The sequence below is a fragment of the Ambystoma mexicanum genome, chromosome 7p (genome assembly GCF_040938575.1).
Source record: "Ambystoma mexicanum isolate Mex_15411 chromosome 7p, UKY_AmexF1_1, whole genome shotgun sequence".
Classification (NCBI taxonomy): domain Eukaryota; kingdom Metazoa; phylum Chordata; class Amphibia; order Caudata; family Ambystomatidae; genus Ambystoma; species Ambystoma mexicanum.
Window position 1 is genome coordinate 605,922,252 of NC_090939.1, and position 23,310 is coordinate 605,945,561.

At 45.7% G+C, this 23,310-nt stretch overlaps 1 protein-coding gene across 1 annotated transcript; it reads left to right on the forward strand.

Annotated features, from left to right (window-relative positions):
- Nucleotides 1-12,006: 12,006 nt before the first annotated feature.
- CHST7 (carbohydrate sulfotransferase 7) lies at nucleotides 12,007-14,438 on the forward strand. Its single transcript, XM_069636614.1, has one exon. It carries the CDS (start codon nucleotides 13,018-13,020, stop codon nucleotides 14,371-14,373), a length of 1,356 nt encoding a protein of 451 aa, XP_069492715.1. The 5' UTR covers nucleotides 12,007-13,017; the 3' UTR covers nucleotides 14,374-14,438.
- Nucleotides 14,439-23,310: the final 8,872 nt, after the last annotated feature.

Here is a 23,310-nt window from a genome sequence, read left to right on the forward strand (position 1 = left end):
CAGGTGGGAAAGGCAGCCCTCATGGACCTGGAAAATCACCTCATCCCCTCTGAAGTCACAAGTCACATCTTCCTTACCATAAGGGCAAGAAGTGTACACCAGGAAGTTCCCCCCATGCCGGGTAAAGGTCCTGTCTGGTGTTGTATTGTCATCACTGTCACTGTCAAAACAGTCCTTGGGGATTGGTCCTAACAGTTCATTTCCTAAATCAATGGAGAAATGTTGGTCATCAACCGCCATTCCAATAATGGTGCCTGCGGCTAGAGTAATACTCTTTAAGTCACTGTTATCCACCTCTATTGGAATGGTGTCATGTTCTATGTTGACTAATGGTGTTGGGTTTACCCCTAACCCTTGCTGTTGTAGGGAAGCATTTAGATGAATATAAGCATCAGGGTTTTTCAATTTTTGTCCTCTTTTAACTTTCACTCCCAGGGAGAATTGTCGGGTCCTTTCTGGGATGGAGACTTCCTCCTTAATCTGAATTTCAACTGCATAAGGTAGCAATTGAGCTGACCTAAATGCTTTTTCTGGATCATCAAAGCCCATGGGATTATCTGCTAATCAGGACCAAGCTTTGAAGTTTATTAGGTCCAAACTAATGGCAAAGCGATTGAGAATGTCACTGCCTAAGTAAAAGGCGGCAGTGACCTCTCGCACGACCCAACAATTATGGACTATGCTCTTGTTGCCAATGGAGATTTTGAGCATACACCTGCTTGGCAGGAGATGTTTGGAATTAGGTGCTTCCAGGTCCATTTCCCATTTGTCTATCAGTTTGAATGCGGGAATGGCTGGATCTTCTGGGAGTTGGCGGAACATGGCTTCGCTGATGAAGCTCTTACCGTTGTTCACACACACTCGGGCGAGAACAGAGTCCTTCCCATCATTTAACTGAACAGGGATGAACAACTGCTCTCCAATTTGCTGAATATCAGCCAGGCTCTGAGCTGATTTCACATCTTTCTGGACTATCGGAGTGGGAATGTCTGATTGTGGATTAGTAAAGAATTTCAGAGTATTTCCTTCCAGTGTGGAATACCACCTTAAACTGGAACGAAGGTTGATTTTCAGAAATAGAGAGGACCCCCCATCACCAGTCTGTTGTCCTACTGCTATTACTGTCAGAAGTGAAACTCTACTTGGTCAGATTTTTGTTCAACCATGTGGCAGGTGCCGTTTAAACTAACATGGATTACGCTCTGTTTTAATTTTATTGGTCGGCTAGTCTGGGTCCAGAGGACCTTGTTCACGCAATCTATTAGGGGTGACAACCTTCTCAGGAGGTCATTCCCTAGTAAACAAGGGGTGCCCTCTGGAGTCACTACTATGACTGGGTATTTCACCTTGTGTCGCCCAATTTTAATGTCCAAATCTGCAGTCCCCTCGACGGGAATTTCCTTCCCATCAAAGTTCTGCAGTTGTCCAGGAAGAGAGGTGAGAGGAATATGGTAATTCTCCCCGCTTCCTGCATTTAGTTCATCAAATGCCCTTTTGGACAGAAGGGTAGCTTGGGATCCAGTGTCCACCAGTGGCAAAATTGTACCCTGCCCCTGTACTTGTACCGGGGCATAGTATCTTCCCTCCTTCTCCTCAAGGGGGCACAGATAATGCACATTTTTGGACAACTGGTGGGCTAATTTTCTGGTTTTGGACATTGGGAGAGAAGGGATTTGGGCAACATTCTGTGGAGAGTCATGGGAATCTGCAAGAAAAAGTTGACAACTTGAAAGAGGATATTCGAGTTCCCCTGGTTCCGGTCCTGGGCCGCCCCCCCACCTTTTTGGAGGCATTCACCAGAATGGGTTTGAACCCAGGGATTTTGATGCTGTTGGTTCTGGGATAGAATGATGGGCGGCGACAGCTCAATCCCCACATCTACCCAGTCTATTGATGCGGTTTTGGGTTCCCCTGGTTCCGGTTCTGGGCCGCCCCCCCCTTTTTGGAGGCAGTCACCAGGATGGGTTTGAACCAGGGGTTTTTGGTATTGTTGGTTCTGGGATAGAATGATGGGCGGCGACAGCTCAATCCCCACATCTACCCAGTCTATTGATTCGGTTTTAGGTTCCCCTAGTTCCGGTTCTGGGCCGCCCTTCCCCCTTTTTGGAGGCAGTCACCAGGATGGGTTTGAACCAAGGGTTTTCGGTCTTGTTGGTTCTGGGATAGAATGATGGGCGGCGACAGCTCAATCCCCACATCTACCCAGTCTGGGTTGGAATCCCTTTGGACCCATTTTTCCTTGGGAGGAGTTACCCCATCTCTGAAGGAGAAGATCCTTTTCCCAGGATCCTCTGAGGATCCCTCTCCCTCAAATTGGAAGACCTGTACCTCCTCCACAAAATGGGTCTGTCTGGGTCCTTTGTTTCTCCTACCTCCTCTCTGCTCCTTGGGTGGCAGACTTTCAGGGGTAGGAGATTTTGTTTCCAGTTCCTGGGTTTCCAGGGGCTGTTTACAAGTGGGAAAGGAAGCTTCCTCCAAGGCTTTACACCCCCATTCCCCTTGTGCCTCCTCCCTGGGAACCGGTGGGTTGTCGGGGTGCTGCTCCCGTCATTGTTCTGGAGCACCAGGCCCAGAGTTTGGGGCATTCTGCAGTGGCATCTGAGGTTTCTGTTGAGCCCTCAGTATGTGACCCAGATCCCGTGCCATATTTTGGACCTGGCGCTCAAGTTGGGAAACCCGCTCAGGCTGATACGGGTTCTGTTTTCTCCCCTGGGCTGATCCCGGGAAGGGTAGCTATCCCTTCTCTGGTAGTACCCCGGGTTGGGAAGATTTGGGTACCCATCCACCCTTGGTCTTCCCTCTCCCGGATTAGGTTGTCTGGGCTCAGGGAAGTGGCGAAAGAAGGATGGATGATTTTGGGGCTGGAAGTTGGGTGGATACCTGGGGAACAAGTTCTGCCCAGGATTTGGGGAATTTCTGCCCTCCTGTGGGAAGTTAGGAGGGAAGTTCCCTGGGTCAGGTGCTTGTCTGGATCCCCCCCCCTTGGGCTGGAGGAGTCCACACGTAACCCAGGATGGGTCTGTTTCCCTTGTAGCAGGGACTTACATAGTCAGGGGAGTGAGGGACCCCATTTCTGGGATTACCTCCTTGACTCCCTGTCTGTGACTGGCCCAAGGGCCTTCTGGGCTTAGAATTATTTGTGCCGGCAGGTTTTTAAGTCCCCCCATCTCCAAATCTAAAACGGGGGCGACCTTTACCTCTGCCACCTTGGCAGCAGCAGGGGTGCTGTTGGTTTTGGGGTTTTTGGGCTGATTCTTATTTTCCACCGGTTTCTGCACCTCATAGATGCGGGTGGCTTGCTCAATGACCCAGTCTAAAGATCTTTTCTCGTGCAAGTCTCTCACGAGCTGGGTCATTATGTATTTGGGTAAGGCATGGAAAAACTTATTAACAAATTCTTTACTGTCCGTGTGTTCCCTTTTTGTAGTCCGAGCAAAAGCACGCTTTAACTCCTGCACAAATTCTTGTGGGGCCTGATCCTCCCCACATTGCAAATTGTAGGCTGCCTTGCGAGCCTCTTGAGGATTTCTATGAACAGAAAAATGTTTCAAGATGGCCACCCTATAGGTGGACCATCTTGAATGATTTTGGTCCTCCAGCCCCTCAAAGAAACTGGAGTATTCTGGGGAGAATGTCCATTTGACGTACTGGATGCAGCTACTGCTGTCCTTCAAATGGAAAGTCTCCATCATTTGCTCATAAAGCTCCAAGTGTTCCCAAACAGAATACTTGGCGTTCTTGTGATAAGGGGTGATGACACTCCTTATTGCCTTGATCTGCTTTAAGGGGTCCTTAAGCAACGTCCTTTTTGCCTTATTGGCCTTTTTGGTTCGGGTAACCCTGGTCTACTCATCCTCTGACTCAGAGGCACTGCTCCCAGAGGTGCCCGTCTGATCTTCCAGGTTTTCCCGGATTCTGCGAGCCTGGGAATGGCTGGCAGAATGAGGGGACCTGGTCTCCTGTGTCCTGGGCCGCTCAGAGGTGTCTTCAGATCCCTCCTTGCTGCCAGGATTTGATGGGTACCCCCCCACTGACCTAACTGGGCAGAGGTTTTTAGGATGCCCTTAGTGGGTCTACTTTCCTGGGGTTCCCCACTAAATTGCACTGTGCTTGGGTGCCCATACCCGGATGCCCGCCCATCCATTCCTGGGAGGTACTCGCCTATGAACCCCATACTTTTGGCTGGATAGTAATCTGCCATCCCTGTGGCCCTGTGCTCATGTGCGCCAGGGCACATGGGGTGGCAGAGTCCAAGGACTGGGAGAGATGAAGGCCTCTGGTGCTGGGGCTCCTGAGGTATGCTCAGGTGTTTCCCTTTCCCAGCGAACATCATCTCTGTCAGTCCCTGCTCCCTGTTGCAATGCAAGAGCCTGCACTTTCAGTTCCTCAGTTAAGGCCTTACAAGACTCTATCAGTCTCTCCTGCATGGCTACTTGTTGCTGGAGCCTATCATTGTGCTGACAGAGAGCCTCATTTTCTCTCTGCGCCTCCTGATTGGTCCTGGAATACTGGGCCATTCTTTGCTGCAGGGTGGTTACCTCCTGGGTACCATCCCTACTGGCCTGCTCCTTTCTTGCCAGAGCATCTTCCAACCTCCTGGTGTGCTCTAACAAGTCGTGGTGCTCTTTTTGGAGGTCTCCCAGTAACTGGAGGGCCAGGTGATTTTCTTCCATTTTCCTTTTTAAGTGGCAGACTTCCTGGCCTACGGTATCCCTTTCCTGAGTAAGAGCCTGCATCTGTGCCGCCAGGTCGTCCCTCTGCCGTTGAAGGGCACCAGCTTTCTGGCGCTCTTCATCAAACTCTGCCTGGGTATCCAGGTCTTTCAAAATCAATGTATTGCTTTCCTCTTTCTCTCTGTCTAGTTGGATTTGCAGGGTGGCTACCTGCTCTGTGCATGCCCTGTTGAAATTGATCTGTTGCTCCAGCTTTTTCTGGCACTGCAGTAAGGAGTCCAAACTGTCTTGGTACTCCTTCTGCAAAGCCAGAATTCTGGTATCCTGGTCAGCCTTTTCCTGTTGCAAGATATCCATATCCTCCTTTATTTTAATAGTGTACTGTCTACTATCATTTTCTAACTCCTGTGCAGCCTCTGCTCGGAAGAGACCAGGTCAGATTGGGCCTTTTCTAATGCCATCTGTTGCCTATTTGCCAGATCTTGGCCTTCAGCACATTTGTCCTGTATGGCTCCCATATATAGATACAAATATGCTGCTATCCTGACAATCTTGTCGTGTTCATCTTTAGCTTTAGGAGCCATATATAGTTCACTCAGGGCCACATGTAGTGGACCCTGATCTCTCCATATGTCTGACCCCGTTTCAGTGATCTGGGGTGCGATTGCCTGCAACCAGACCGCCTGGTCCTGATGAGCCTACTCACCTCTCACAAATAGCTTATGTAAGAAGTGCTCTCTGGCTATTTTGATGTCTACCAGTGTCGTCATTCTGGAAGTTGATTTCCTTCCTGACTTACAGAAGTTTGTATTTTATTTTGCAAAACAGACCGTTTCTTGAGAGTGCTCCTTTTTGAGGGGTGTTTTCACAGCGTAGCACAGCATGGTGATCCAACAGGATTTATGTATCCTATCAGTTAGTACACTGTATTAAGCTGCACAAGCGGTGGATCTAATCCAGAATCCCCGGCTACGAGCCCCCACTCTGTTAATGACTCCAATCAAGCATTCCCACTAAGTCAGTGCCTTGTCTGGGATTGCTCAAGGGAAGCCCTTATTTATATATTGTTATGACAAGTTATAATCTGGATGATGAACCCTTGTATAACGCCCCTCTCCTAGAATCCCCCTGACCCCACTGAGCCAAGAAGTAGGTTTGTTTTGCAAATTAAAAGATTTATTGAATATTTAACAATATATATCACGCTTTTATAATAAATTAATATTCTATCACACTTAAGAATATGATGTTGATCAACAATGGATAATCTTACACTAGCACACTTATTTTATTACTTAGGAGTTGGTATGGAAAGAACAAGGTAGCTGAGAATGCTTTATGGTTTCAAGGAGATGCAAAGATGAATAAAATGCAGTACAGAAATAAACTTGATATGATTTCAGCAAAAGATAATATGATCACTTTTTCTCTGACAGTTCACTCCCCCCCTATGCAATGTAAGGAGATGGAAGTAACACACACAGTCTTCAGGAATACAATCACAGTACAATACGAATTCAGTTCCCCCCTAGCAAGCTTATAGCACCAGGGATGATTTTGAAACACAGGCAAAATACTTTAAATGTGGTTTGCAAAGAAGGGAAAGATATGCTAAAAATGATTTTTAATTGCCTATAAGAGATTCAGGGTGGCTGATAGCGACTTTAAATTAGTTCAGGATCACTTTAGCAATGCTCTATGAATGATTGTCAGGTTGCAAACGAATTTCAGCAAAGGAAAGCAAGAAGCTGCTATTTTGACAAGTGAAGAAATTTGAGCCAAATCGCAAATCGCAGCACTTTTTCCGAGTGCATCGAGCGCGATTATGGAAAAAGTATAATGAATAGAAGGTCGGTTTCGTTGGAAAGCCCAGAATCTTAGCTTTAAAAACGGTTCAAGAGATACAGACGATTTCGTGAAGGTAGTTTTTCAGAAATTAAATGATTGAAAATGGCAAAATGACACTTTACAGGTTTAAAATCGGAGAAGGGACACACGATTCCTATGATGCAGTTCTGGAGACATGTTCAAATGTTTTGAATCAGATTATTTTAAGCTAAGAGATGGGTTCTGCACAGTTCTAGCTGGGTACTCACACTATAAATTTGAAAGGAATGGCCTTGTCACGGATCTGGTCAACAGGTTTAGCTGCGGTTCTCTCTGCTCGGCGGGTCAATCAGGCACTGGCTCTGTTCACAGCGGTCTGGTCTGCAGTTCTGGATACACAGGACTCTTAGCAAGCAGCAAACCGCACAGCCCGGCGGTTGAATAGTTTGCAAAAGATTTTGAGGCCTGCTGAAGAGTTCAGCTCTTTGGAGTTTTTGTTCTGGGGTTAGTCTGGATCTCTGGAGTTCTGGAGTTCTCTGTCAGAGTGCTGCGCAGGAATTCAGTTGAAGGTTGGAAAATGAATGTCCCTGTCTAGCTTCCAGTGGCTCTTTTCATGTCTTTAGAAAGTGGGTGGGTCGGCTCATTCTGCATGCCCAGCCCTCTCGTGATTTGATAGGTCAAAGGATTCTTTGGTCCCTGATTTGAGAAGGGAGCAGTGAGTTAGAGTCTTACAGTCTATTGAAGAAACACCCCTTTGCTTTTACTTTAGAAAATAATTTTCATAACTAAACACATTTCCCAGATACACAAGTGGTTGACATTACATATACACATCATATATCACATAAGGTAGTTTCTGTTCCAACTCTGATGTTTCTAAGAGCTTGGATTAAGAAATGACAACATTTTACGCTTTTTGGTTGGTTTACCAATATTGTATTTTTACCAAAAATGACACAGATGTACACCGCCTTTCTACACATATTCCAGTAAATGTTCATTTTTCTAGTGTGAACCCCGTGTCTGCAATCTCCATAATTCATGGGGTTTTGCCTCAGAACATGGTAAAGAGTCCTAACACCTCTTAAAATGTGCACAGAAAAATCACAAGAATGACATTAATTATATAATTTTGACAAGTCCGTACTATGAATTATCCATCTTTTTAAAATTATGCTCTGCCCCAGAGGGGTGTGGTTTCCCAAAGCACACAGTGGAATTTCTGGTTTGTCCACTTCCTCCAACTCAAGTTGCTCACAGAGGCATTGCCCCTCCCCGTTTCTCTCAAGAGGAAGCCATTTACGACCCCCCTGAATTACCATTTGCCTGAGCCATGGAAGGCTCATTGTTCAGTTTCCTGCAGTCCCCAGCTGCTCCTCCCCTAATCCAATCAGAGAGGTGTCATCTCCCTTTGGTGAGGGCAGGAGAATGCAGGCCAGGTCTGGGAAAATTTGTTGAGCAAGTTTCAACTCCCGTTGGGGGTAGTTGTCAGGTAGTTGTTCAATCTCTTTAAGCCAGGCTTCACCTAAATATCACTTTTGTTCCCAGTTTTTCTTCATCCAAATCAAACTTACAATTTTTACACATGCAGCTAGAATGCGGATTCTAAGTTCAAAACTATGACATTTAACAGTTGCAAACTATGTGACACTCAACAGTAGGTCACTTATTTATTTTAAACATTTAGATTTAGTGTCTTTCAGTCCAATTTAACTTAGCTGCTGACATCCACAGCTCAACCAGTTTCATTATAAACATTGTTTTGGGCTCTTCATCTTTCCAGATTTTGTATGCACACAAGAATACATTCTGCCAAATGTCTGCTGGTGTTCAGTGAGATTTTTGAATATCTTGCAATGTTTAAAATAGGCATTTTTAGCTTGCATTTCAGAGAAACAAAAGTGATTTCAAAGCGCTTTTTGAGCCAACCGGCACTGCTGTTTTTCCTTTGGCACACATTTCACTCATGGCACTCCTGGCCCATCACGCTTGCACTGGTGGGTGGCAGGTCAGGGGAACATTTTGGTGTGCGCCAAAACTGCGCAGTTTTCCTGGATTCTGGCGCAATGTGGGCTTTTTCAGCCATCTTGGATTTTCTAAGCCCACAGCACCAAATGTTGCAGCATAATAGTCCAAACGTGAGTCAGGACACCCAACAATTGGTAACCTTAACAGTCTTTGCTGCTTGTAGCAGCTCTAAAGCTGAAAAGCCTATAAAACGGCTTAAAGGTGCTTAAAGGTGCTGAACTTGCATTTAATGTTAAAATAATTTCGACATGCAAAGTGTACTACCTCTGTTTACTGTGCACAATATCTTTGCTTCCCCTTTCTGCACCCCTGGTGTCCAGCATGCTGCAACAATGGTGCACCCATACCGCATACTATGATGGTGCGCTGAGCAACATACCAACTAGACAGGCATCCACTGTTCAAAAAATGCAAACAAGAGAAATTGGTAGTTACATTCAACTCATGTACTGCCAGTCACACGCAAAAGAACCATCATATTTCATAACATAAAATACATTGGATGCTTTAAGAGAGATCACTACTTACCACTTTCCATAACGTAAAGTGTTTTTTTATACACAGAACACTGCTTTAATGGCCAGCTCTTGGGCCAGGACAACTCTGCTGCACGTTAATACAGCTAGGCATGTTCCACTTGAACTTGCAGCGTGCAGGAAATATTTCCTGTACAGTACCTTGTGGGCATAAGGCCCGGTGGAAGTCCCGATCCTCATTGGGACTTAACGTTCCTTTAACCACCATCAGGACAGCAATGGAAAACATGTGGTTGCTTTTCCCCCTCTCCACACGGAAACCAACTGGCAGCTCCTGCAACGGATGAGCGAAGAACTGGACACCGCATTCTGTGTGGATTGAAAGTTCCCAATGAGAACATGGCGCTCTGAAGGCCAATGTGCTCGGCCGTTGGTTGTTATGCCGACCGCATCAGTACCTCTCAGCAGTGATGGAGCGCAAAGCTCCCAATCTCAACCATAACTTTACAGGGACAAACCACCCCGTTGCAGGCCTTCTCCCGGTGACTGGAAAGGAAAATGGTGCACGCTGTGATACCCTTGTACTTGCTGGCCCTGTGCTTGACACCGTTTCTGTTGCGCTGCGCACACAGGCAACCACTCCCCAAGGCACGTCAGGGCTTTTCCTGCAGGATGGCACGTCTTGCGCACCTGATCACAGGAGGTTAATGCCAAAAACATGGCGAATTATTACAGAACTCCAGGCAGGCACACTGGGCTAACGCTGAATCCGTCCCAGCCCTTCAAGTGCAGACAAGTGTGGCATATGTATATACAATGTTTGCCTAACACTTCAATTTACAATATTTTTATGTTTTTTTAACTAAAACATAACACATCTCTAATATATATTTGTTACTCATTAAAGATATATAAATGTTCAATACTTTACATTGATTTAATCATAAAAAGGTAACTCCACCTTCTTCTATGTAGGGTTCTCCTTTACCTTCTTCAATTGATATGGCCATACTTATATTTATACACACTATATTTACATACACCTGCTACACTCTACTTAGGAGACATGCTATCATTTTGAAACCACTGTTTACCTCACTATCGTTCACTTGCACTCACCTGTGTCATCTTTCCTTTAATAATAATCAATGAGATCCACACACTCCCTGTGTCCACAGGTACCTACCATTTATCTCTCTGTTAATCTCCCTCTTTCATCCACAAGGTACCTTTTTTATGATGTTCCTTTCAAACTTATCACTACAGTGTACTCCACGGAGGCCATATAAAAATTCCTCTTGTTCCCCAAAAAGTGACAACGTTTCATCGATAACATGAATTGATATTTTTACACATATATATATATATATATATATATGCTGGCATGAATTCTCCCTCACAGCCTCTCATTCCTGGCCCTGACGGTTGAATGTAACTGTCTCATTTTATTTCTTGTAGTCCCTCCTCTATAATTTTAAAAATGCTCCAAATCTACACCACGAGTAGAGCAGGCGCTGCGGATCATGCTACTGATGCAGCTGGGCACAAGTACACCATGCTTTTGGCATGGAGTTGACAAGAAGGGGAATCTGGTTTGCAGATTAACCTTTTGGGTTTCGAACTTCCTGCACCAAAAGCCAGGGCGTTGCAAACTTGCCAGGTGGCAATTCGTCACCGTCGCCGATAGATTGGGGCCAAAGCATAGCCAAAACAGCTGGCCAATGTGCCCATAAAAAAGTGACATTTTCCGAATACTATTACATGTACTGTATACAAGACCACTTTACATCACATGGATGCAGCTCATGTGCGAGGGAAGAGGGGACGAGAATAGGAATTTCAGATGGGTAGGTTTTAAAAGGTAATTTAGACACGGGCGGAACGTTTCATACAATATGGATCTGGCGTGCAAACAGCAACTTTTTGATAACCCTTTAATCAGTCAATTTCTGGTAATGTACTAGTCCACTCTAAAGTTTTTCGAAACAACAAATTACATACCGCAGTAGTCAGTAGATTAATTATCTTTGTTGCCTTAATTTAATATTTACAATTGCTATGTAATCGACCACATAAACATGTGCTTGACTTGTCTTGTTTCTAAGGCTGTCTCAGATACCAGGGTGGGGAATCATAGGGAAGGCGCTGCTCTAGAGCGCCCTCTCGTGGTTCCTCTTCAAACCATAGATTCTAGCAACCTCGTATGCAAGCTCATCTATTGGAGGTTGTTAGTGCGGTCCAGCCACAACGAGGGTCATTCTTTAAAGGTTAACATGCATACATTTTAAGTAGGTGTGCATGTGTATGTAGATTATTTTCTTCTAGGAACAATTACAGAAAGTGCCTCAAAGAGATGTCAATAACTAGATCGCAACAGGGTCGGAAGTTGGGCCTGCGGGGTGTGCGATGAAGCTGTATGGGGAAGGAACTCTGCAGAAAGGTTCCGCATTCATTTTTGGTAACATGTTACAAAGAACTTCTGTCTCTTACGCAATTAAAAATCCCTGAACGCGTGCCATAAAATCACTACCGCCGAGTCTATCGTGGGAAAGGGGAGCATGGACAATACCAAAGAGAGGCCTCTCTGCTTTCATCATAGGCTTCCGAAAGGAAAATGACAGCGGTAAAAACGAATACATCAATTGGAATCGAATTTTTGAGATACGGCTCTATTTCCATTGTCTGGAGTGTTCGGCTCAAAACATCGACAAAAATAATTGTTTCTAAAGGAAAGAGAATCCTGCGCTAGTCGGTTTATGCTTGGGACTGTTGAAAAGACCCAAGAGTCTGGCCCTGGGAAAAGACACGCTTTGCTCTCTCACTGTGCTCTCCAGTCAGGCAGTATATCTGTGCCAAAAACAAGAGCGTTCGCGTTTATATTTTAACTTCTCAATCGTCGCCAAAGAGGCCCCCACAAATACGTCATGGGCACACACAAGCCACTTTACTTTTCCACCCCCCAAAAAAGCACCGAATTCGGTGTACATCGACGTACGTGTTGTTCCTCATGTTCGCAAACGGCGGCATCTATGTATAGACATTAAGAAGTATTTCAAGAGGACCCCTCCTCTCAGGGAGACGTTGCAAGGCGATGGGAAAGAATTGGCAGGCGGCAGCGAAGAGAGGCAGAGGCTGGCACAGCTGGAAGGGCAACGATGGCGGTTGAGTCACCCTTCCGAAAGGGCCGGGATACCCTGTGGTGCGTGCGCTCGCGCCCCCCTCCCTTCACATCGCCGTTGCCAATGTTTTGAACTCCAGCGACGCACAGGGGTCCTCTAGACAGGCAGCTTTGCTGGGAGAGAGTTCTTTTGGTTTCTGGTGGAAATCTTCGGTGGGCGTGTCTGCAAGGTGGGGAGGCGGGGCGCGCTGAGCCCAAGCCCAGTAAGGAGTCCGCTTCGACGCTGAAGGAGGCGAGGCACAGCGGCGGCAAAGACGGCTACGCGCAGCCGAAGGGAACCTAGCCTGGGGACAGGGAGGAGGCAACGCGCAGCCTGCGGAGGACTAGAGTCCCACACTCCAGCAGAGGAGAACGCAGCGTGGGCGGAGCCCGAAAGAGAGAGTGGGTACAGAAAGCAACCCGGAGAGACGGAGGGACAGACCCCTGGGTCAATGCGAAAATAGCCCGACGATTAGGAGAAAACAGCCAGAGGAGAAGGACCGCACAGCAATGGGTGGAGCAGACCCGAGGCCAGGCACTATAGGCAACTTTGTCATACATGCTAATGTCTTGGAACCCATGTTGGAACAAAAGGCAACAAACTTTTACTTACTCGCTCACTTGTGGTAGAGTGAAAGGTTCAGCAACATCCATCCTTTTGCTTTAAAAATGGCAGTGTCTTTCAAACTAGAGGGTTGGTATGCGTTCCATGTGTCCTTTTTTCTTGAACCTTCAGAGCTAGTAGCGTAGTGGAATGCTACCGTGGGGTCCTTGTTGCCACCACCTTCAAGCCCCAGTCAGAGCCACCTCATTGGCACCCCTAACCTTGCCCAGCGCAGGGTGAGTACCTGCACACATGAAAAGGAGGCGTCAGCGTAAGTGCCTGCTGTTGCTGTTGCTTTACACCTTGCTTCTGTTGCTACTGCCTTGCCTGCTGGGGTACAGCAGTTGGTGGAGAGGTGTTGTGGTTCAGGGTGGGCAGCAGGAGGAGGTCCCTGCTCGCCACTGCCCACCTAGCCTGGGGGGCAGCTTGCCTGTCTGGAACATTGAGGATGGAGAAACAGTTGATCATGAAGGGCCCATTCCAGAGGATGTGAATCCCAGCCAAGGGCCCAAGCAACATATCTACCTGCACGCCACTTGGAGGACTGGCTCCTCTTTCCTAGGAGAACTCTTTAACCAACACCATGATGTCTTTTACCTGTATGAGCCCATGTGGCATCTCTGGCAAGCGCTGTATCCGGGAGATGCAGAGAGCTTGCAGGGCGCATTGCGGGACATGCTGCGCTCGCTCTTCCTTTGTGACTTCTCTGTGTTGCGCCTTTACTCGCCTGGACCATGGAGCCAGCAAGCCAATCTAAGCACCAACAGTATCTTTGGCTGGAATACTAACAAAGTAATTTGCTCACCGCCCCTCTGCCCGACTTCCAGCCAGTCACGTTCCCAGTTGGGATTGCTGGATGGTGCTGAGTGCCGGCGTAGATGCCCGCCACGACCATTGCAAGAACTGGAGGCTGAGTGCCGCCGTTATCCGGCTGTGGTTATCAAGGATGTACGACTACTGGATGCAGGTGTGCTGCTTCCTCTTCTACAGGATCCAGCCCTCAACTTGAGAATCATCCAGCTCTTCCGTGACCCCCGTGCGGTGCACAACTCGCGGCTCAAGTCAAAGCAAGCGCTGCTGCGAGAGAGTGTGCAAGTGCTGCGCAGTCGCCACAGGGAGGAGTCTTTGCGCCACCTGTTGTTGCCACCGCCTGGGGCTCATGGCCCCCATTTGCCTCGCACAGAGGCCTTCCTCAGTCGTGCACTTGAGGTAATCTGTGATGCCTGGCTAAACGACCTGCTGCTTTTCTCTTCCACTGTTCCTCACCCACCACTTCCGGAGTCGCTGCGTCGCCGGTATGCAAGCCTCCGCTATGAGGATTTGGTGCAGGAGCCAAGCCAGCAACTTGCACGTCTTCTGCGTTTTGCTGGGCTTGCCCCATTGCCTGAGCTTGAGGCCTTTGCATTGAACTTGACCCGTGGACCTGGATACCCCTCTGACAAGCCTTTTCTTATCTCTGCGCGTGATGCACGTGAGGCAGTTGGAGCCTGGAGAGAGCGACTGAGTAGGCGACAGGTGCAACAAGTGGAGGAGGCCTGCCACGGGGCCATGACTGTGCTATCCTATACCCGGAGCCCGAGAGACAACCCTGAAGAAGGAGGCACGTAGTACGTGAGAATGAGAGAAAGGTGGCAGTGTCCTCTTCCGGCTGTACAGTGTCAAAGCACATCCAAGTAAGCACAGCCATCAAAGGCAAATTACATGGTTTTAACAGGTATTTCACTAGCATCCACAATGTAGCCCTAAAATGGTGGTGGGCGAGGAGTGTGTGAACCATATCAGGGCTTTAAGTAGGCCTGTGCTAGACAGGACAGAACTCCAAAATCAGCTTCTGAGTCAGGGTACTGCTGGGCCTCCCTCTGCCCCGACTAACAAGCACCTGTGGGGACTTTAGCTTTGCACGCATTGTGCACCAGGAAACTCAGCAAGCAGCAATTCCTTGAGAAGATATGAACGCATTTAGGGAAATAAGACGCTGTTCTCCATTTAGAACAGCCAAAGTCCAACACACAAAACGGAGGCCGTGATGTTCGTTCACCTGCTGTACCTCCTTTTATCTGTTTTTACTAAAAGAAAGAAACTGCCCTAAGTGGGGAGGCAAGCCGGTATTGACAACACAAGGACCATGGAGCCTTCCGTGGTGCCACCTTGTTCCTTGCAGGTAAAACTGCTACCGATTCCTTTTATCTAGTTCAGTTCAGGGACGTCATTGAATCATACTTCATCAAGTATTTTTTAATTTGGATACGAACAGAGGGTTGATGTGACGATGTCCAATGCATTTGAGATTTCATTGTCCTTCATCAGGAAAAATCATCAGCAACATTACATTAGGGTGTATCCAACCCAAAAAAGATAAGACATCCAAACATGTAAAAAATGAATAAGGACAAGAAAATGAAAAAATGCACGCTAGACCACAGGATTATACCAGCTCATAAATCCTAATCAGAAAGATTGTAGTTTCATGTATACCTTAACAACCTTGTTGTCCATCAAAAGGATGTGTAGTGTAAAGAACCTAAGTTCTCTTCCTGCAATGAAACTTCTCAACATGTATCCGATCTTGTGGTAGTGTTTTCTCAAAATCTATACTTCAGATATCTCTTGAACACTTTAGAGAGGACCTGCGCTGCATATAACACAAAATCTCACTAATCGCATTTCCACAAACATTGCTCACAGGAGAGATGGTTTTGCCAACAGTGTGTGTTTTTTGTCTTCTTCCTGTTTTTCATAAGGGGTACATCGCCTTAAGGTGGGAACAAGTGAGCGCCTGTTCAGCTATATTCTTTCTCGGTTTTCAGCAGCAGCGGAGAATGGGTTCAGAGTCCACAGAAACCTTTTAGTAGCAATCGGTAGTACTGTATACCATGCTAATGACTCTGCTAGGTCACCTTTCAATGAACTGCAGTACCGCACCCTATTGCTACTGACTCGGCAGAAACATCCAGTAATCGTCTGTATCACTACACCCTTGTGCCGCAAATTCAAACAGCTCTGCCACAGTAAATAAAAAAATGCAGTTCCTGGGTACCCCTGTTCTCATCTCGTTTTCCTTCATATAACCACAGGGTGGGGAGGGGTGGCATTTGTCGTGAATCCCCACAAAAGGAATTAGTTTTCAGATCATTTGAAATTGTCTTGTCAACCATTTTTTGTCTGATCTTGTTAGATAGAGGCAGTGATCGAAGGGGGCGGGATCGGTGATCCTCTTAAAAAAAAAAAAGTGTTACTCTTCGTATGTTTTTATTGTAAGTTCAGTTTCAAAATGAAAGTGTAGGAAGAAGTTGAAACTTGCACTTAAGTGCACTGCGCTGCAGATGTGCTTGTTTGGTGGTTTGGGTTGCGCATGGAAGGGGCGTGATGGTGGGCTTTGTTGGGAGTGGGGGCAGAATAGCAGGGAACATAGTTCACTACTTCTTTTAGTAGACTTCAACCACTGGATAGAGGGAGCAGGACAATTCAGTGGAGCGCTGTATGTCTCCTTATATTGTTATAAACATTAATAAATGCAGTGGTTTGGATGGCCGTATATTTAAGGTATACAAGGTGCCCTCTGTCAATTAAGCTGTACTTTAAATGAACACTCCATTCACACAAAAGTTGCTATATCTAGGGTGACCAGACGTCCCGGTTTTGCTGGGACCGTACCGGAATTAGGTCCTGTCCCAAGAGGTTTTTTATTTAAAAACCCCTTCCCAGTTTTAGGTCAGGGTTGGTGACCACTGCAGAAATGCAACAAATCAAGGTGACGTTAATTGATGATAAACAGTTTTCTTTCTTTGTTATCACAGTTGTCAAATACTTCTCTTCCACCCCTGAGTTGGCGCTAACCTTTCTATTTAGTGCTGCTTGCATTTACTGACTGCGCCATGGGAGTGGATAAGAAACCACTAACAAGCAAAGCAAAATCTCTTATTTTCAACATGCTCATTTTCACAGCTGAATCTGCATTGTATATGGAAGTAGAAGTGCTAGACATTGTATTTATTGTAATGTGTGACCCTAACCAGGAAGGAGTTTAGGGGGAGGGGTTGAATGGGATGGCAGTGCTAGTCCTACTTGTTTTTTTTTTTTTAATTATTTTTTTATTTATTTTTTCAGAATCTGGTCACCCTAGCTATATTCCTCATGCCATATACACAACATATATGAGTTGCAGGACACAGCAGCCTATGTGTTTCTATGTGTTAAAGTAGAGCTTCATTTGCTGAGCTGGCATTCCTTAAATATACTGTCACCCTAGTCACTACATTTATTAGTGTTTAGGATGACCATATATTTGAGGAGACATACGGTGCTGCTAGGTGCCTGCGCCCTGCTGGCCATGCCAAAAGGCCATCTTCAGCCAACACGCTGCGCTGAAACGGCTGGTGACCAAAGGCTTGTGCCGAAAGAGCGCACAATGCCACACCGAGACTGAGCCTACAATGAATATGGAACTTGATATATTGCAAAATGAGTACATGAAATGTGTTCAATTAGTATTTATTTGCACATATAATGTGATACTCGTTGCTTTATTACTCTCAGCGCTAAGAGGGTGTGGGAACTGCATCCACACTCCACGTGTTTCAGCAATGTGCCTTTCCATACCTTGCAAATACACAGAAGTATAATCAGTGCTGGTCAGTGGGCCGGCTCTTGCCGTTCCGAGATCCGGCATCAGATGTCTGGCCTGATCTTGGGACAGGCCTCAGTACCAGCAAAGCTGGGGGCTCAGTGACCTTATCTGCACTGTCCTCTTTTCCCCAGCCGTCACTCGCGCGTTTCCCTATTTCATTTGCTCAGCCTGTTTCTTTCTTCTGTCCTGAAAGGGACACCACGGGAATCAATAGGTCATGAATATCACCTGGGTGGGGCATCACTGTTGAAAGCAGGCTTTCTACATGCTGGGCACACTATTGTTTTCCAAATGTGCATTTTACACTTTAATTGAAAACAAAGTATTTTCAAAACTCAAAAATGCTGCTTGCATTCACTAGTTCACTAGTCTTCTTTTAAGTGTTTTCTTTTCCAGACTACCAGACCAATACTCTGTAATTTGTGTGCCACTTGCTTTGTGTTTTATCACAGGTTATATTTATAAAGATGTTATATGCTTGTCAAACTGCTTAATCACAAATAAATATTTCTGTTGTGATGACAGTTATTAGGAAATTAAACTGTGCGTTCCTGGGTGCCAATTTTTGATTTTCATTACATGAGCAGAAATACCCCCTACATCCGCCTTAACTATGCCCAACCCATCCCCTGGCCAAACACATTTTATAGAACTTGTTTTTTTTTAATAAGGAATTGCAAAAAGTCATACGATTAACACTTTTAATATTTAACATCTCAGCAACTGTCTGTCAACCTGCTGAGCCCGGGTAGCTCTTCTACTGGAGAGCGAGTCTATGTATCCCTTAATGTACTAAAAATCACTGCATTAACAACATTTACTTTGTGTGCACCACTTCCATAGAAGTGATTTAAAGTGGAATTGATGTACAGTGCAGCGTTTGGAAAGATACCCTACAAGGAGATATTGCATCATTTTAATTTTTTTTATAACATTTCCTTTGAGCGGAGTCCGACTGCTAGCTCTGCCCCCTCGGAACACCACCCACACCTCAGCCCTTGTGGGATCTTTTTTCCATTTCCACCACTGAGTATAATGCACAGTAAGCTGATGCTCCTGTATGCGCGAGAGCTCCAGGCAGTAGAAAACAATGCCTTTCCTCTTAGCAGTGTGAATTGTTGAGTGGAGGAGGGGTGTGCGGGTGAAGGTACGATGATCCCTGCCTTTTTCTAGTTCAGGAGAGGGTTGGCAGTGGTGGGGGCGTGACGCCGCAATTAAGGAACAAAAGAAGAGGTGGTGGGGTTTTTAAAATGAAAGGTAGCAAAAATGCGCCTGCTACAGGTGGTGCAGTCTCTCTGCCACATTAAAAGACCCACACAAGGATGGATGGACACAGTGCTCTGATGTACTGTAAAAGTTTTCAACGAGACCGTAAACTAGGATGAGCTCTTTGTAGAGTGCTCAGTGCCATATCAATTGTCACAGGCATGAAGCGTGGGGTGTGGCAGAGAGGTAAAGAAAGGGATGAAGTGAAAATAGAGACAGTTTGAGAATGGAGGGCGAGACAGGGTGATGGGGAAGCGGGAGAAATGAGAAATGTATTTCCAGGCTCATTCCTTAAATTAAGCAATTTGTCCACTTTCCAAAATATGTTATGTTCTGTTACTTTGCATTTATATAGCGCTCTATATATCATTGGTATGATCTGAAAGCGCTGGTAGGTTGAACGCCCTCGGGAACCGCAGTTCTGGTCAGTAGAGAGATGGTGTTATAGGGTGCGTGGGTGCACCAGTTATGTGTCCAGCTGATTTAATTATTGCCGGATGGTAGCTGCATCCTAGCATTAGGTGTGGTGTTGAGGTTATCAGTTGGATGTGTGCAGTCTGGCGGGTGGACATCCAGACTGGGTTTGGCTGCCTGAGGTACCACACAAGTAAGAGCAGACCTGTTGGAGTAAGCAGTATCTTTTGCAACATTCATACTTCTTGGACCAAGAAAGGATTTGAACCATGATGTGGCAGAGGGGAAGCATCTGCCAACAGTAGATAGTATATCCGCCAGAAAACAATGATCCACAAGATCAAAAGCGGCAGATAGATCTAAAATTAAAAGCAGCGCTGCATTTCCCTCTTCAATAATGCCTGCAATATGCAACTTCAGATCTAGCAAAGCTGTCTCAGACCCATGATTCGGACGAAAACCATATTGCTGAACTGCTAGAATGTCCTGGCTTTCAAAAAACATTTGGTACTGCATATATGCTATTTTATCCAGAATTGTAAGGATAAAAGGAACGTTGGTTATGGGGCGATAGTTACCAACTTCTTCCAGATGAAGGTTATCCTTCTTCAATAAGGAGGTAACCCAGGCCTCCTTGATGTTTTCGGGTACAGTGACCTCTTGGAAGGAACAATTTATAAACCTTGTGACCCAGGGAACTAGTATAGAGATAAACTCTTTAAACAGTGTAGCTGGAAAGATATTGCCTCTGCAAGAGGTAGGTTTAAGTTTGTGGACTACTTCCAAGACTTCCTCATCTGATACTGTATTGAATGCAAAAAGTACCAAATCAGGAACAGGTAATTTGACCACACTGGGAGTAAGATCTGTAGTAGCAGACACTAATTTTACCTGGTCTTGTATATTGTCCTGATGTTTACGTGTTTTCTCTGTAAAACCATCATGGACACGTTGACACCAATTGTTATCTACAGGTGTTGTGGAAGTAGTAGTACATCCTTTAGTTCCTGTAGGTTTTACCTGGGCTGTGATTTTGCTACCAGAATCCAAGTATTTAAGTTGGATTCCTTAGCCTTAAAAATCACAGATTTTAAGAGTTTAGCAGCCTGTTTGTAGGCACAAAGATTGAAATCAGTAGGATGTTTTCGCCAGGCGCGTTCCAATTTTTGCTTCTGTGCTCTAGTCTCAATTACCTTTTATGTGAAAGGAACATTGAGAGTGGTAGACTTTTTCTGATGTGAGAGTTTCTTAGGGGCTAATGTATCAAAAGCCGCCTGGTCAAGAGCCTGCCTAAAACCAGAGATAAAAACTTCAAGAGAGGTGTTTTCCTCTAAAGAGGGCAATAAGGGAGAGACTAGTGCACGAAAAGCTTGTGGGTTACATTCCGGAGGTTCCGAGATAGACTGGGTGAAGAAGACTGCTGAGTGCAGGTTGCAGGAGCCTTAGTGTTGATTTCAAAGAATGCAAAATAGTGGTCAGACCAGATACATTTCTCAACGATAGTATGAGAGAGAATTAGATTTTTCGATAAAACCCAGTCCAATGTGTCGCCCCCAATATGGGTTGGCACCTTAACATGTTGAACAAAATCAAGAGTATGAAGGGTCTCTAGAAGTGATGATGCCTCCAAGTCTGAAGGATCATTTGCCCAGAGATTGAAGTCGGCCAAGATAGTAATGGGTGAGTGCTGTTTGCAAGCATTTCCCAGAAAAGCCAATAATTATTCCTCAAAAAGAGGTGTCAGCATAGGTGGTCTGTATAACAGTAGAATATTTAAAGTTGTTACAGGGTCAATGCTTAGTAGAGGGGTATCCGATATATGAACTTCGATGGAAGATTTAAAAATCGGTGCTACACCACCTCCCCTCTTGTCCAGAAGATTAAGGTGTACGTGTGAGTAGCCAAGTGGCATTGCCAGTAGTAAGGAGTGTTGAGCAGCATCATGAACCCATGTCTCGGTAATGGGCAAAAGATCTACTTTTGGTCTGTAAAATCAACCACTTCAGACCCATGTTCCACCAGGGATCGTGCATTTAGTAACACACATTTAAATGCATGTGTGTTAAGGGGGACATTTGACATGTCAGTGCCAGAGTCATGTGTAAGCTCAGTGAACATTTTAGGCTTATTATTTGAAACCATATCCTGATCCAGCAGAGCGGGTGCTGTTAATATGGTATGCTCAGCGGGCGGGTACAAGAATGCGGTTACTAATCAGGGCGTCATCCACTTTGCAGGTGTCATCCATAGAGGTCAATAATCTGGCCCAACGGTTTCTCTGGATGACGGAGAGTAGGTCGTAATGGGATGCCATGAGTAACCAGGTCTGGAATTTATCTGGCCAAGTACTTAAATTACAGATGCTGTTCAAATCCCCTCTTCACTAGTGTATGTGATCCTGGGCAAATGATTTAATCTCACTGTAGTTTAGCTACCACACTTGGGAGTGACTAGAAGTGATCCAGTCGATTCATTAGACTACATTGTAAAATTGCCAAATCCAATGGTTCTGGCTTGTGGATACTTGAAATGTTTTTTGTTGCCATGTATTCAGTATACAAAGAAAATAGCTTGTTTCCAAATGGGCAAGTTGCCTGCTCCTAAACACCCCCAAAAGGTTTGTTTATGGGTTCAGGTGGCCTTGCCTAAGTCACATTCCACCCTTTAGGCCATGCCTACTAATCCTTGGGCCATGCCCATTGTCCGAATTCTGCCTGCCCCCTTGATTTCGCATCCCACTTAAAGCACTCTGTTCTATAATGCATATCTGACTGAAGAGCCATTACACGCCTCAGAGTTCACAAATGACCTGCAGCAAGAAAGGGCAAAACAGTTGCTCTGCGATAAATTGGTGTAACTATTTAAACCAGCATTCTGAATTAGATACCCGCCTACCATGATGTTCTACACAAGCTACACTCCCGCTTTGGGTTGGTGATAAGATCCCACATATGTTGTGGACAGGCTGAATTCCAGAGGCCGTGGGGTGGCCGTCCTGGCCAAAGACCACCTACACATCAGACAAATCAACACTTCACTCAACAACAATTGTGATATCCTCTCCACCTCTGCCACCAAATCCATTACTGCACACCTTATCTACCGCCTACCAGGCCCCATCTCAACGTTTGAAGAAGATTTACTCAGCTCCCTAAGAGACCATATCAAGCCGACTTCCCAAGTGACTCTCCTGGGAGTACTCAATTTAGGCATTGCCGATCCTACTGATCTACCTGCCGTATCGTCAACTAACTCCCTAACCGCACAAGGCTTAAATCCGCACATCCACAACCCCACGCACATCAAAGGACGCTCCCTGGATTGGCTGGCTGACCTCAACTGCCATATCACAGTCTCAGGCGATACCCCCTGTCCATGGTCGGACCACAATTCCACTTGCCCCGCACACTAAGCTTCCTATCAAGATGTAACCACCTTCTCTGGCCCATAGCTCCAAAAGATTAACCAAAAATAGCCTATCACCATTCCGTGATGCCCCAGAGCTCCTAGATACCTCTGACCCTAAGAGCTTAGTTGATCTCTACACCGATACTCTGACCAGGGCAGTCGATACCATTGCACCCCTAGTACTAAAAAAGGTGAAACCAGTAGCTCATCTCAACTCCTGGTACACCCCGACCTGACGATTCTCAGAGCTGAGAAAAGACTTGCTGAAGCTAGTTGCAAAAGTAACCCTACTGCTGACCTTAAACAGAAATTCACAATCCTCTACAAGAAAGCCATTATCCAAGCTACGGCCACCACCTTCAATACCAGAATAACCAACCCCAACTCAGGCACAAGAGAACTATTCGCCAGCCGCAGGGAACTAGAAGCCCCAGTCCGACTAGCATCCACTGTGACCTAAGACTTTGCTTGGTGCGCCAACAATGATCAAAAAGAAGGGGAAGCCTGATTCTAACCACTTGTCCTTCAGGCCAAAATTTGAAAAAGAATATGTAGGGGACTAATGGGAGAGAGGGGTAATCTCTGAAATACTCTGTATGGTCTTTTTATTAATAGAAACCAACAATTCTTATCATTTATCAAATTAATTTAATTGTGTCGAACACATTTTTTCATAAAATACATAAAGAAATACACAAAAAATATAAATGTTTACATTCAATACCAATCGCCTGTATTAATTCCAGGATTGGTTACAAGACACAAAAGCTCACCTTTCCAATCTGCTACCATTCATTCACTTTTCATTCTCCCATACATTCATACTTTTC

Bases quoted from the DNA above. Each gene is read 5' to 3' on its own strand.
- CHST7 (XM_069636614.1), top strand. From the start codon at position 13,018: ATGAAAAGGAGGCGTCAGCGTAAGTGCCTGCTGTTGCTGTTGCTTTAC.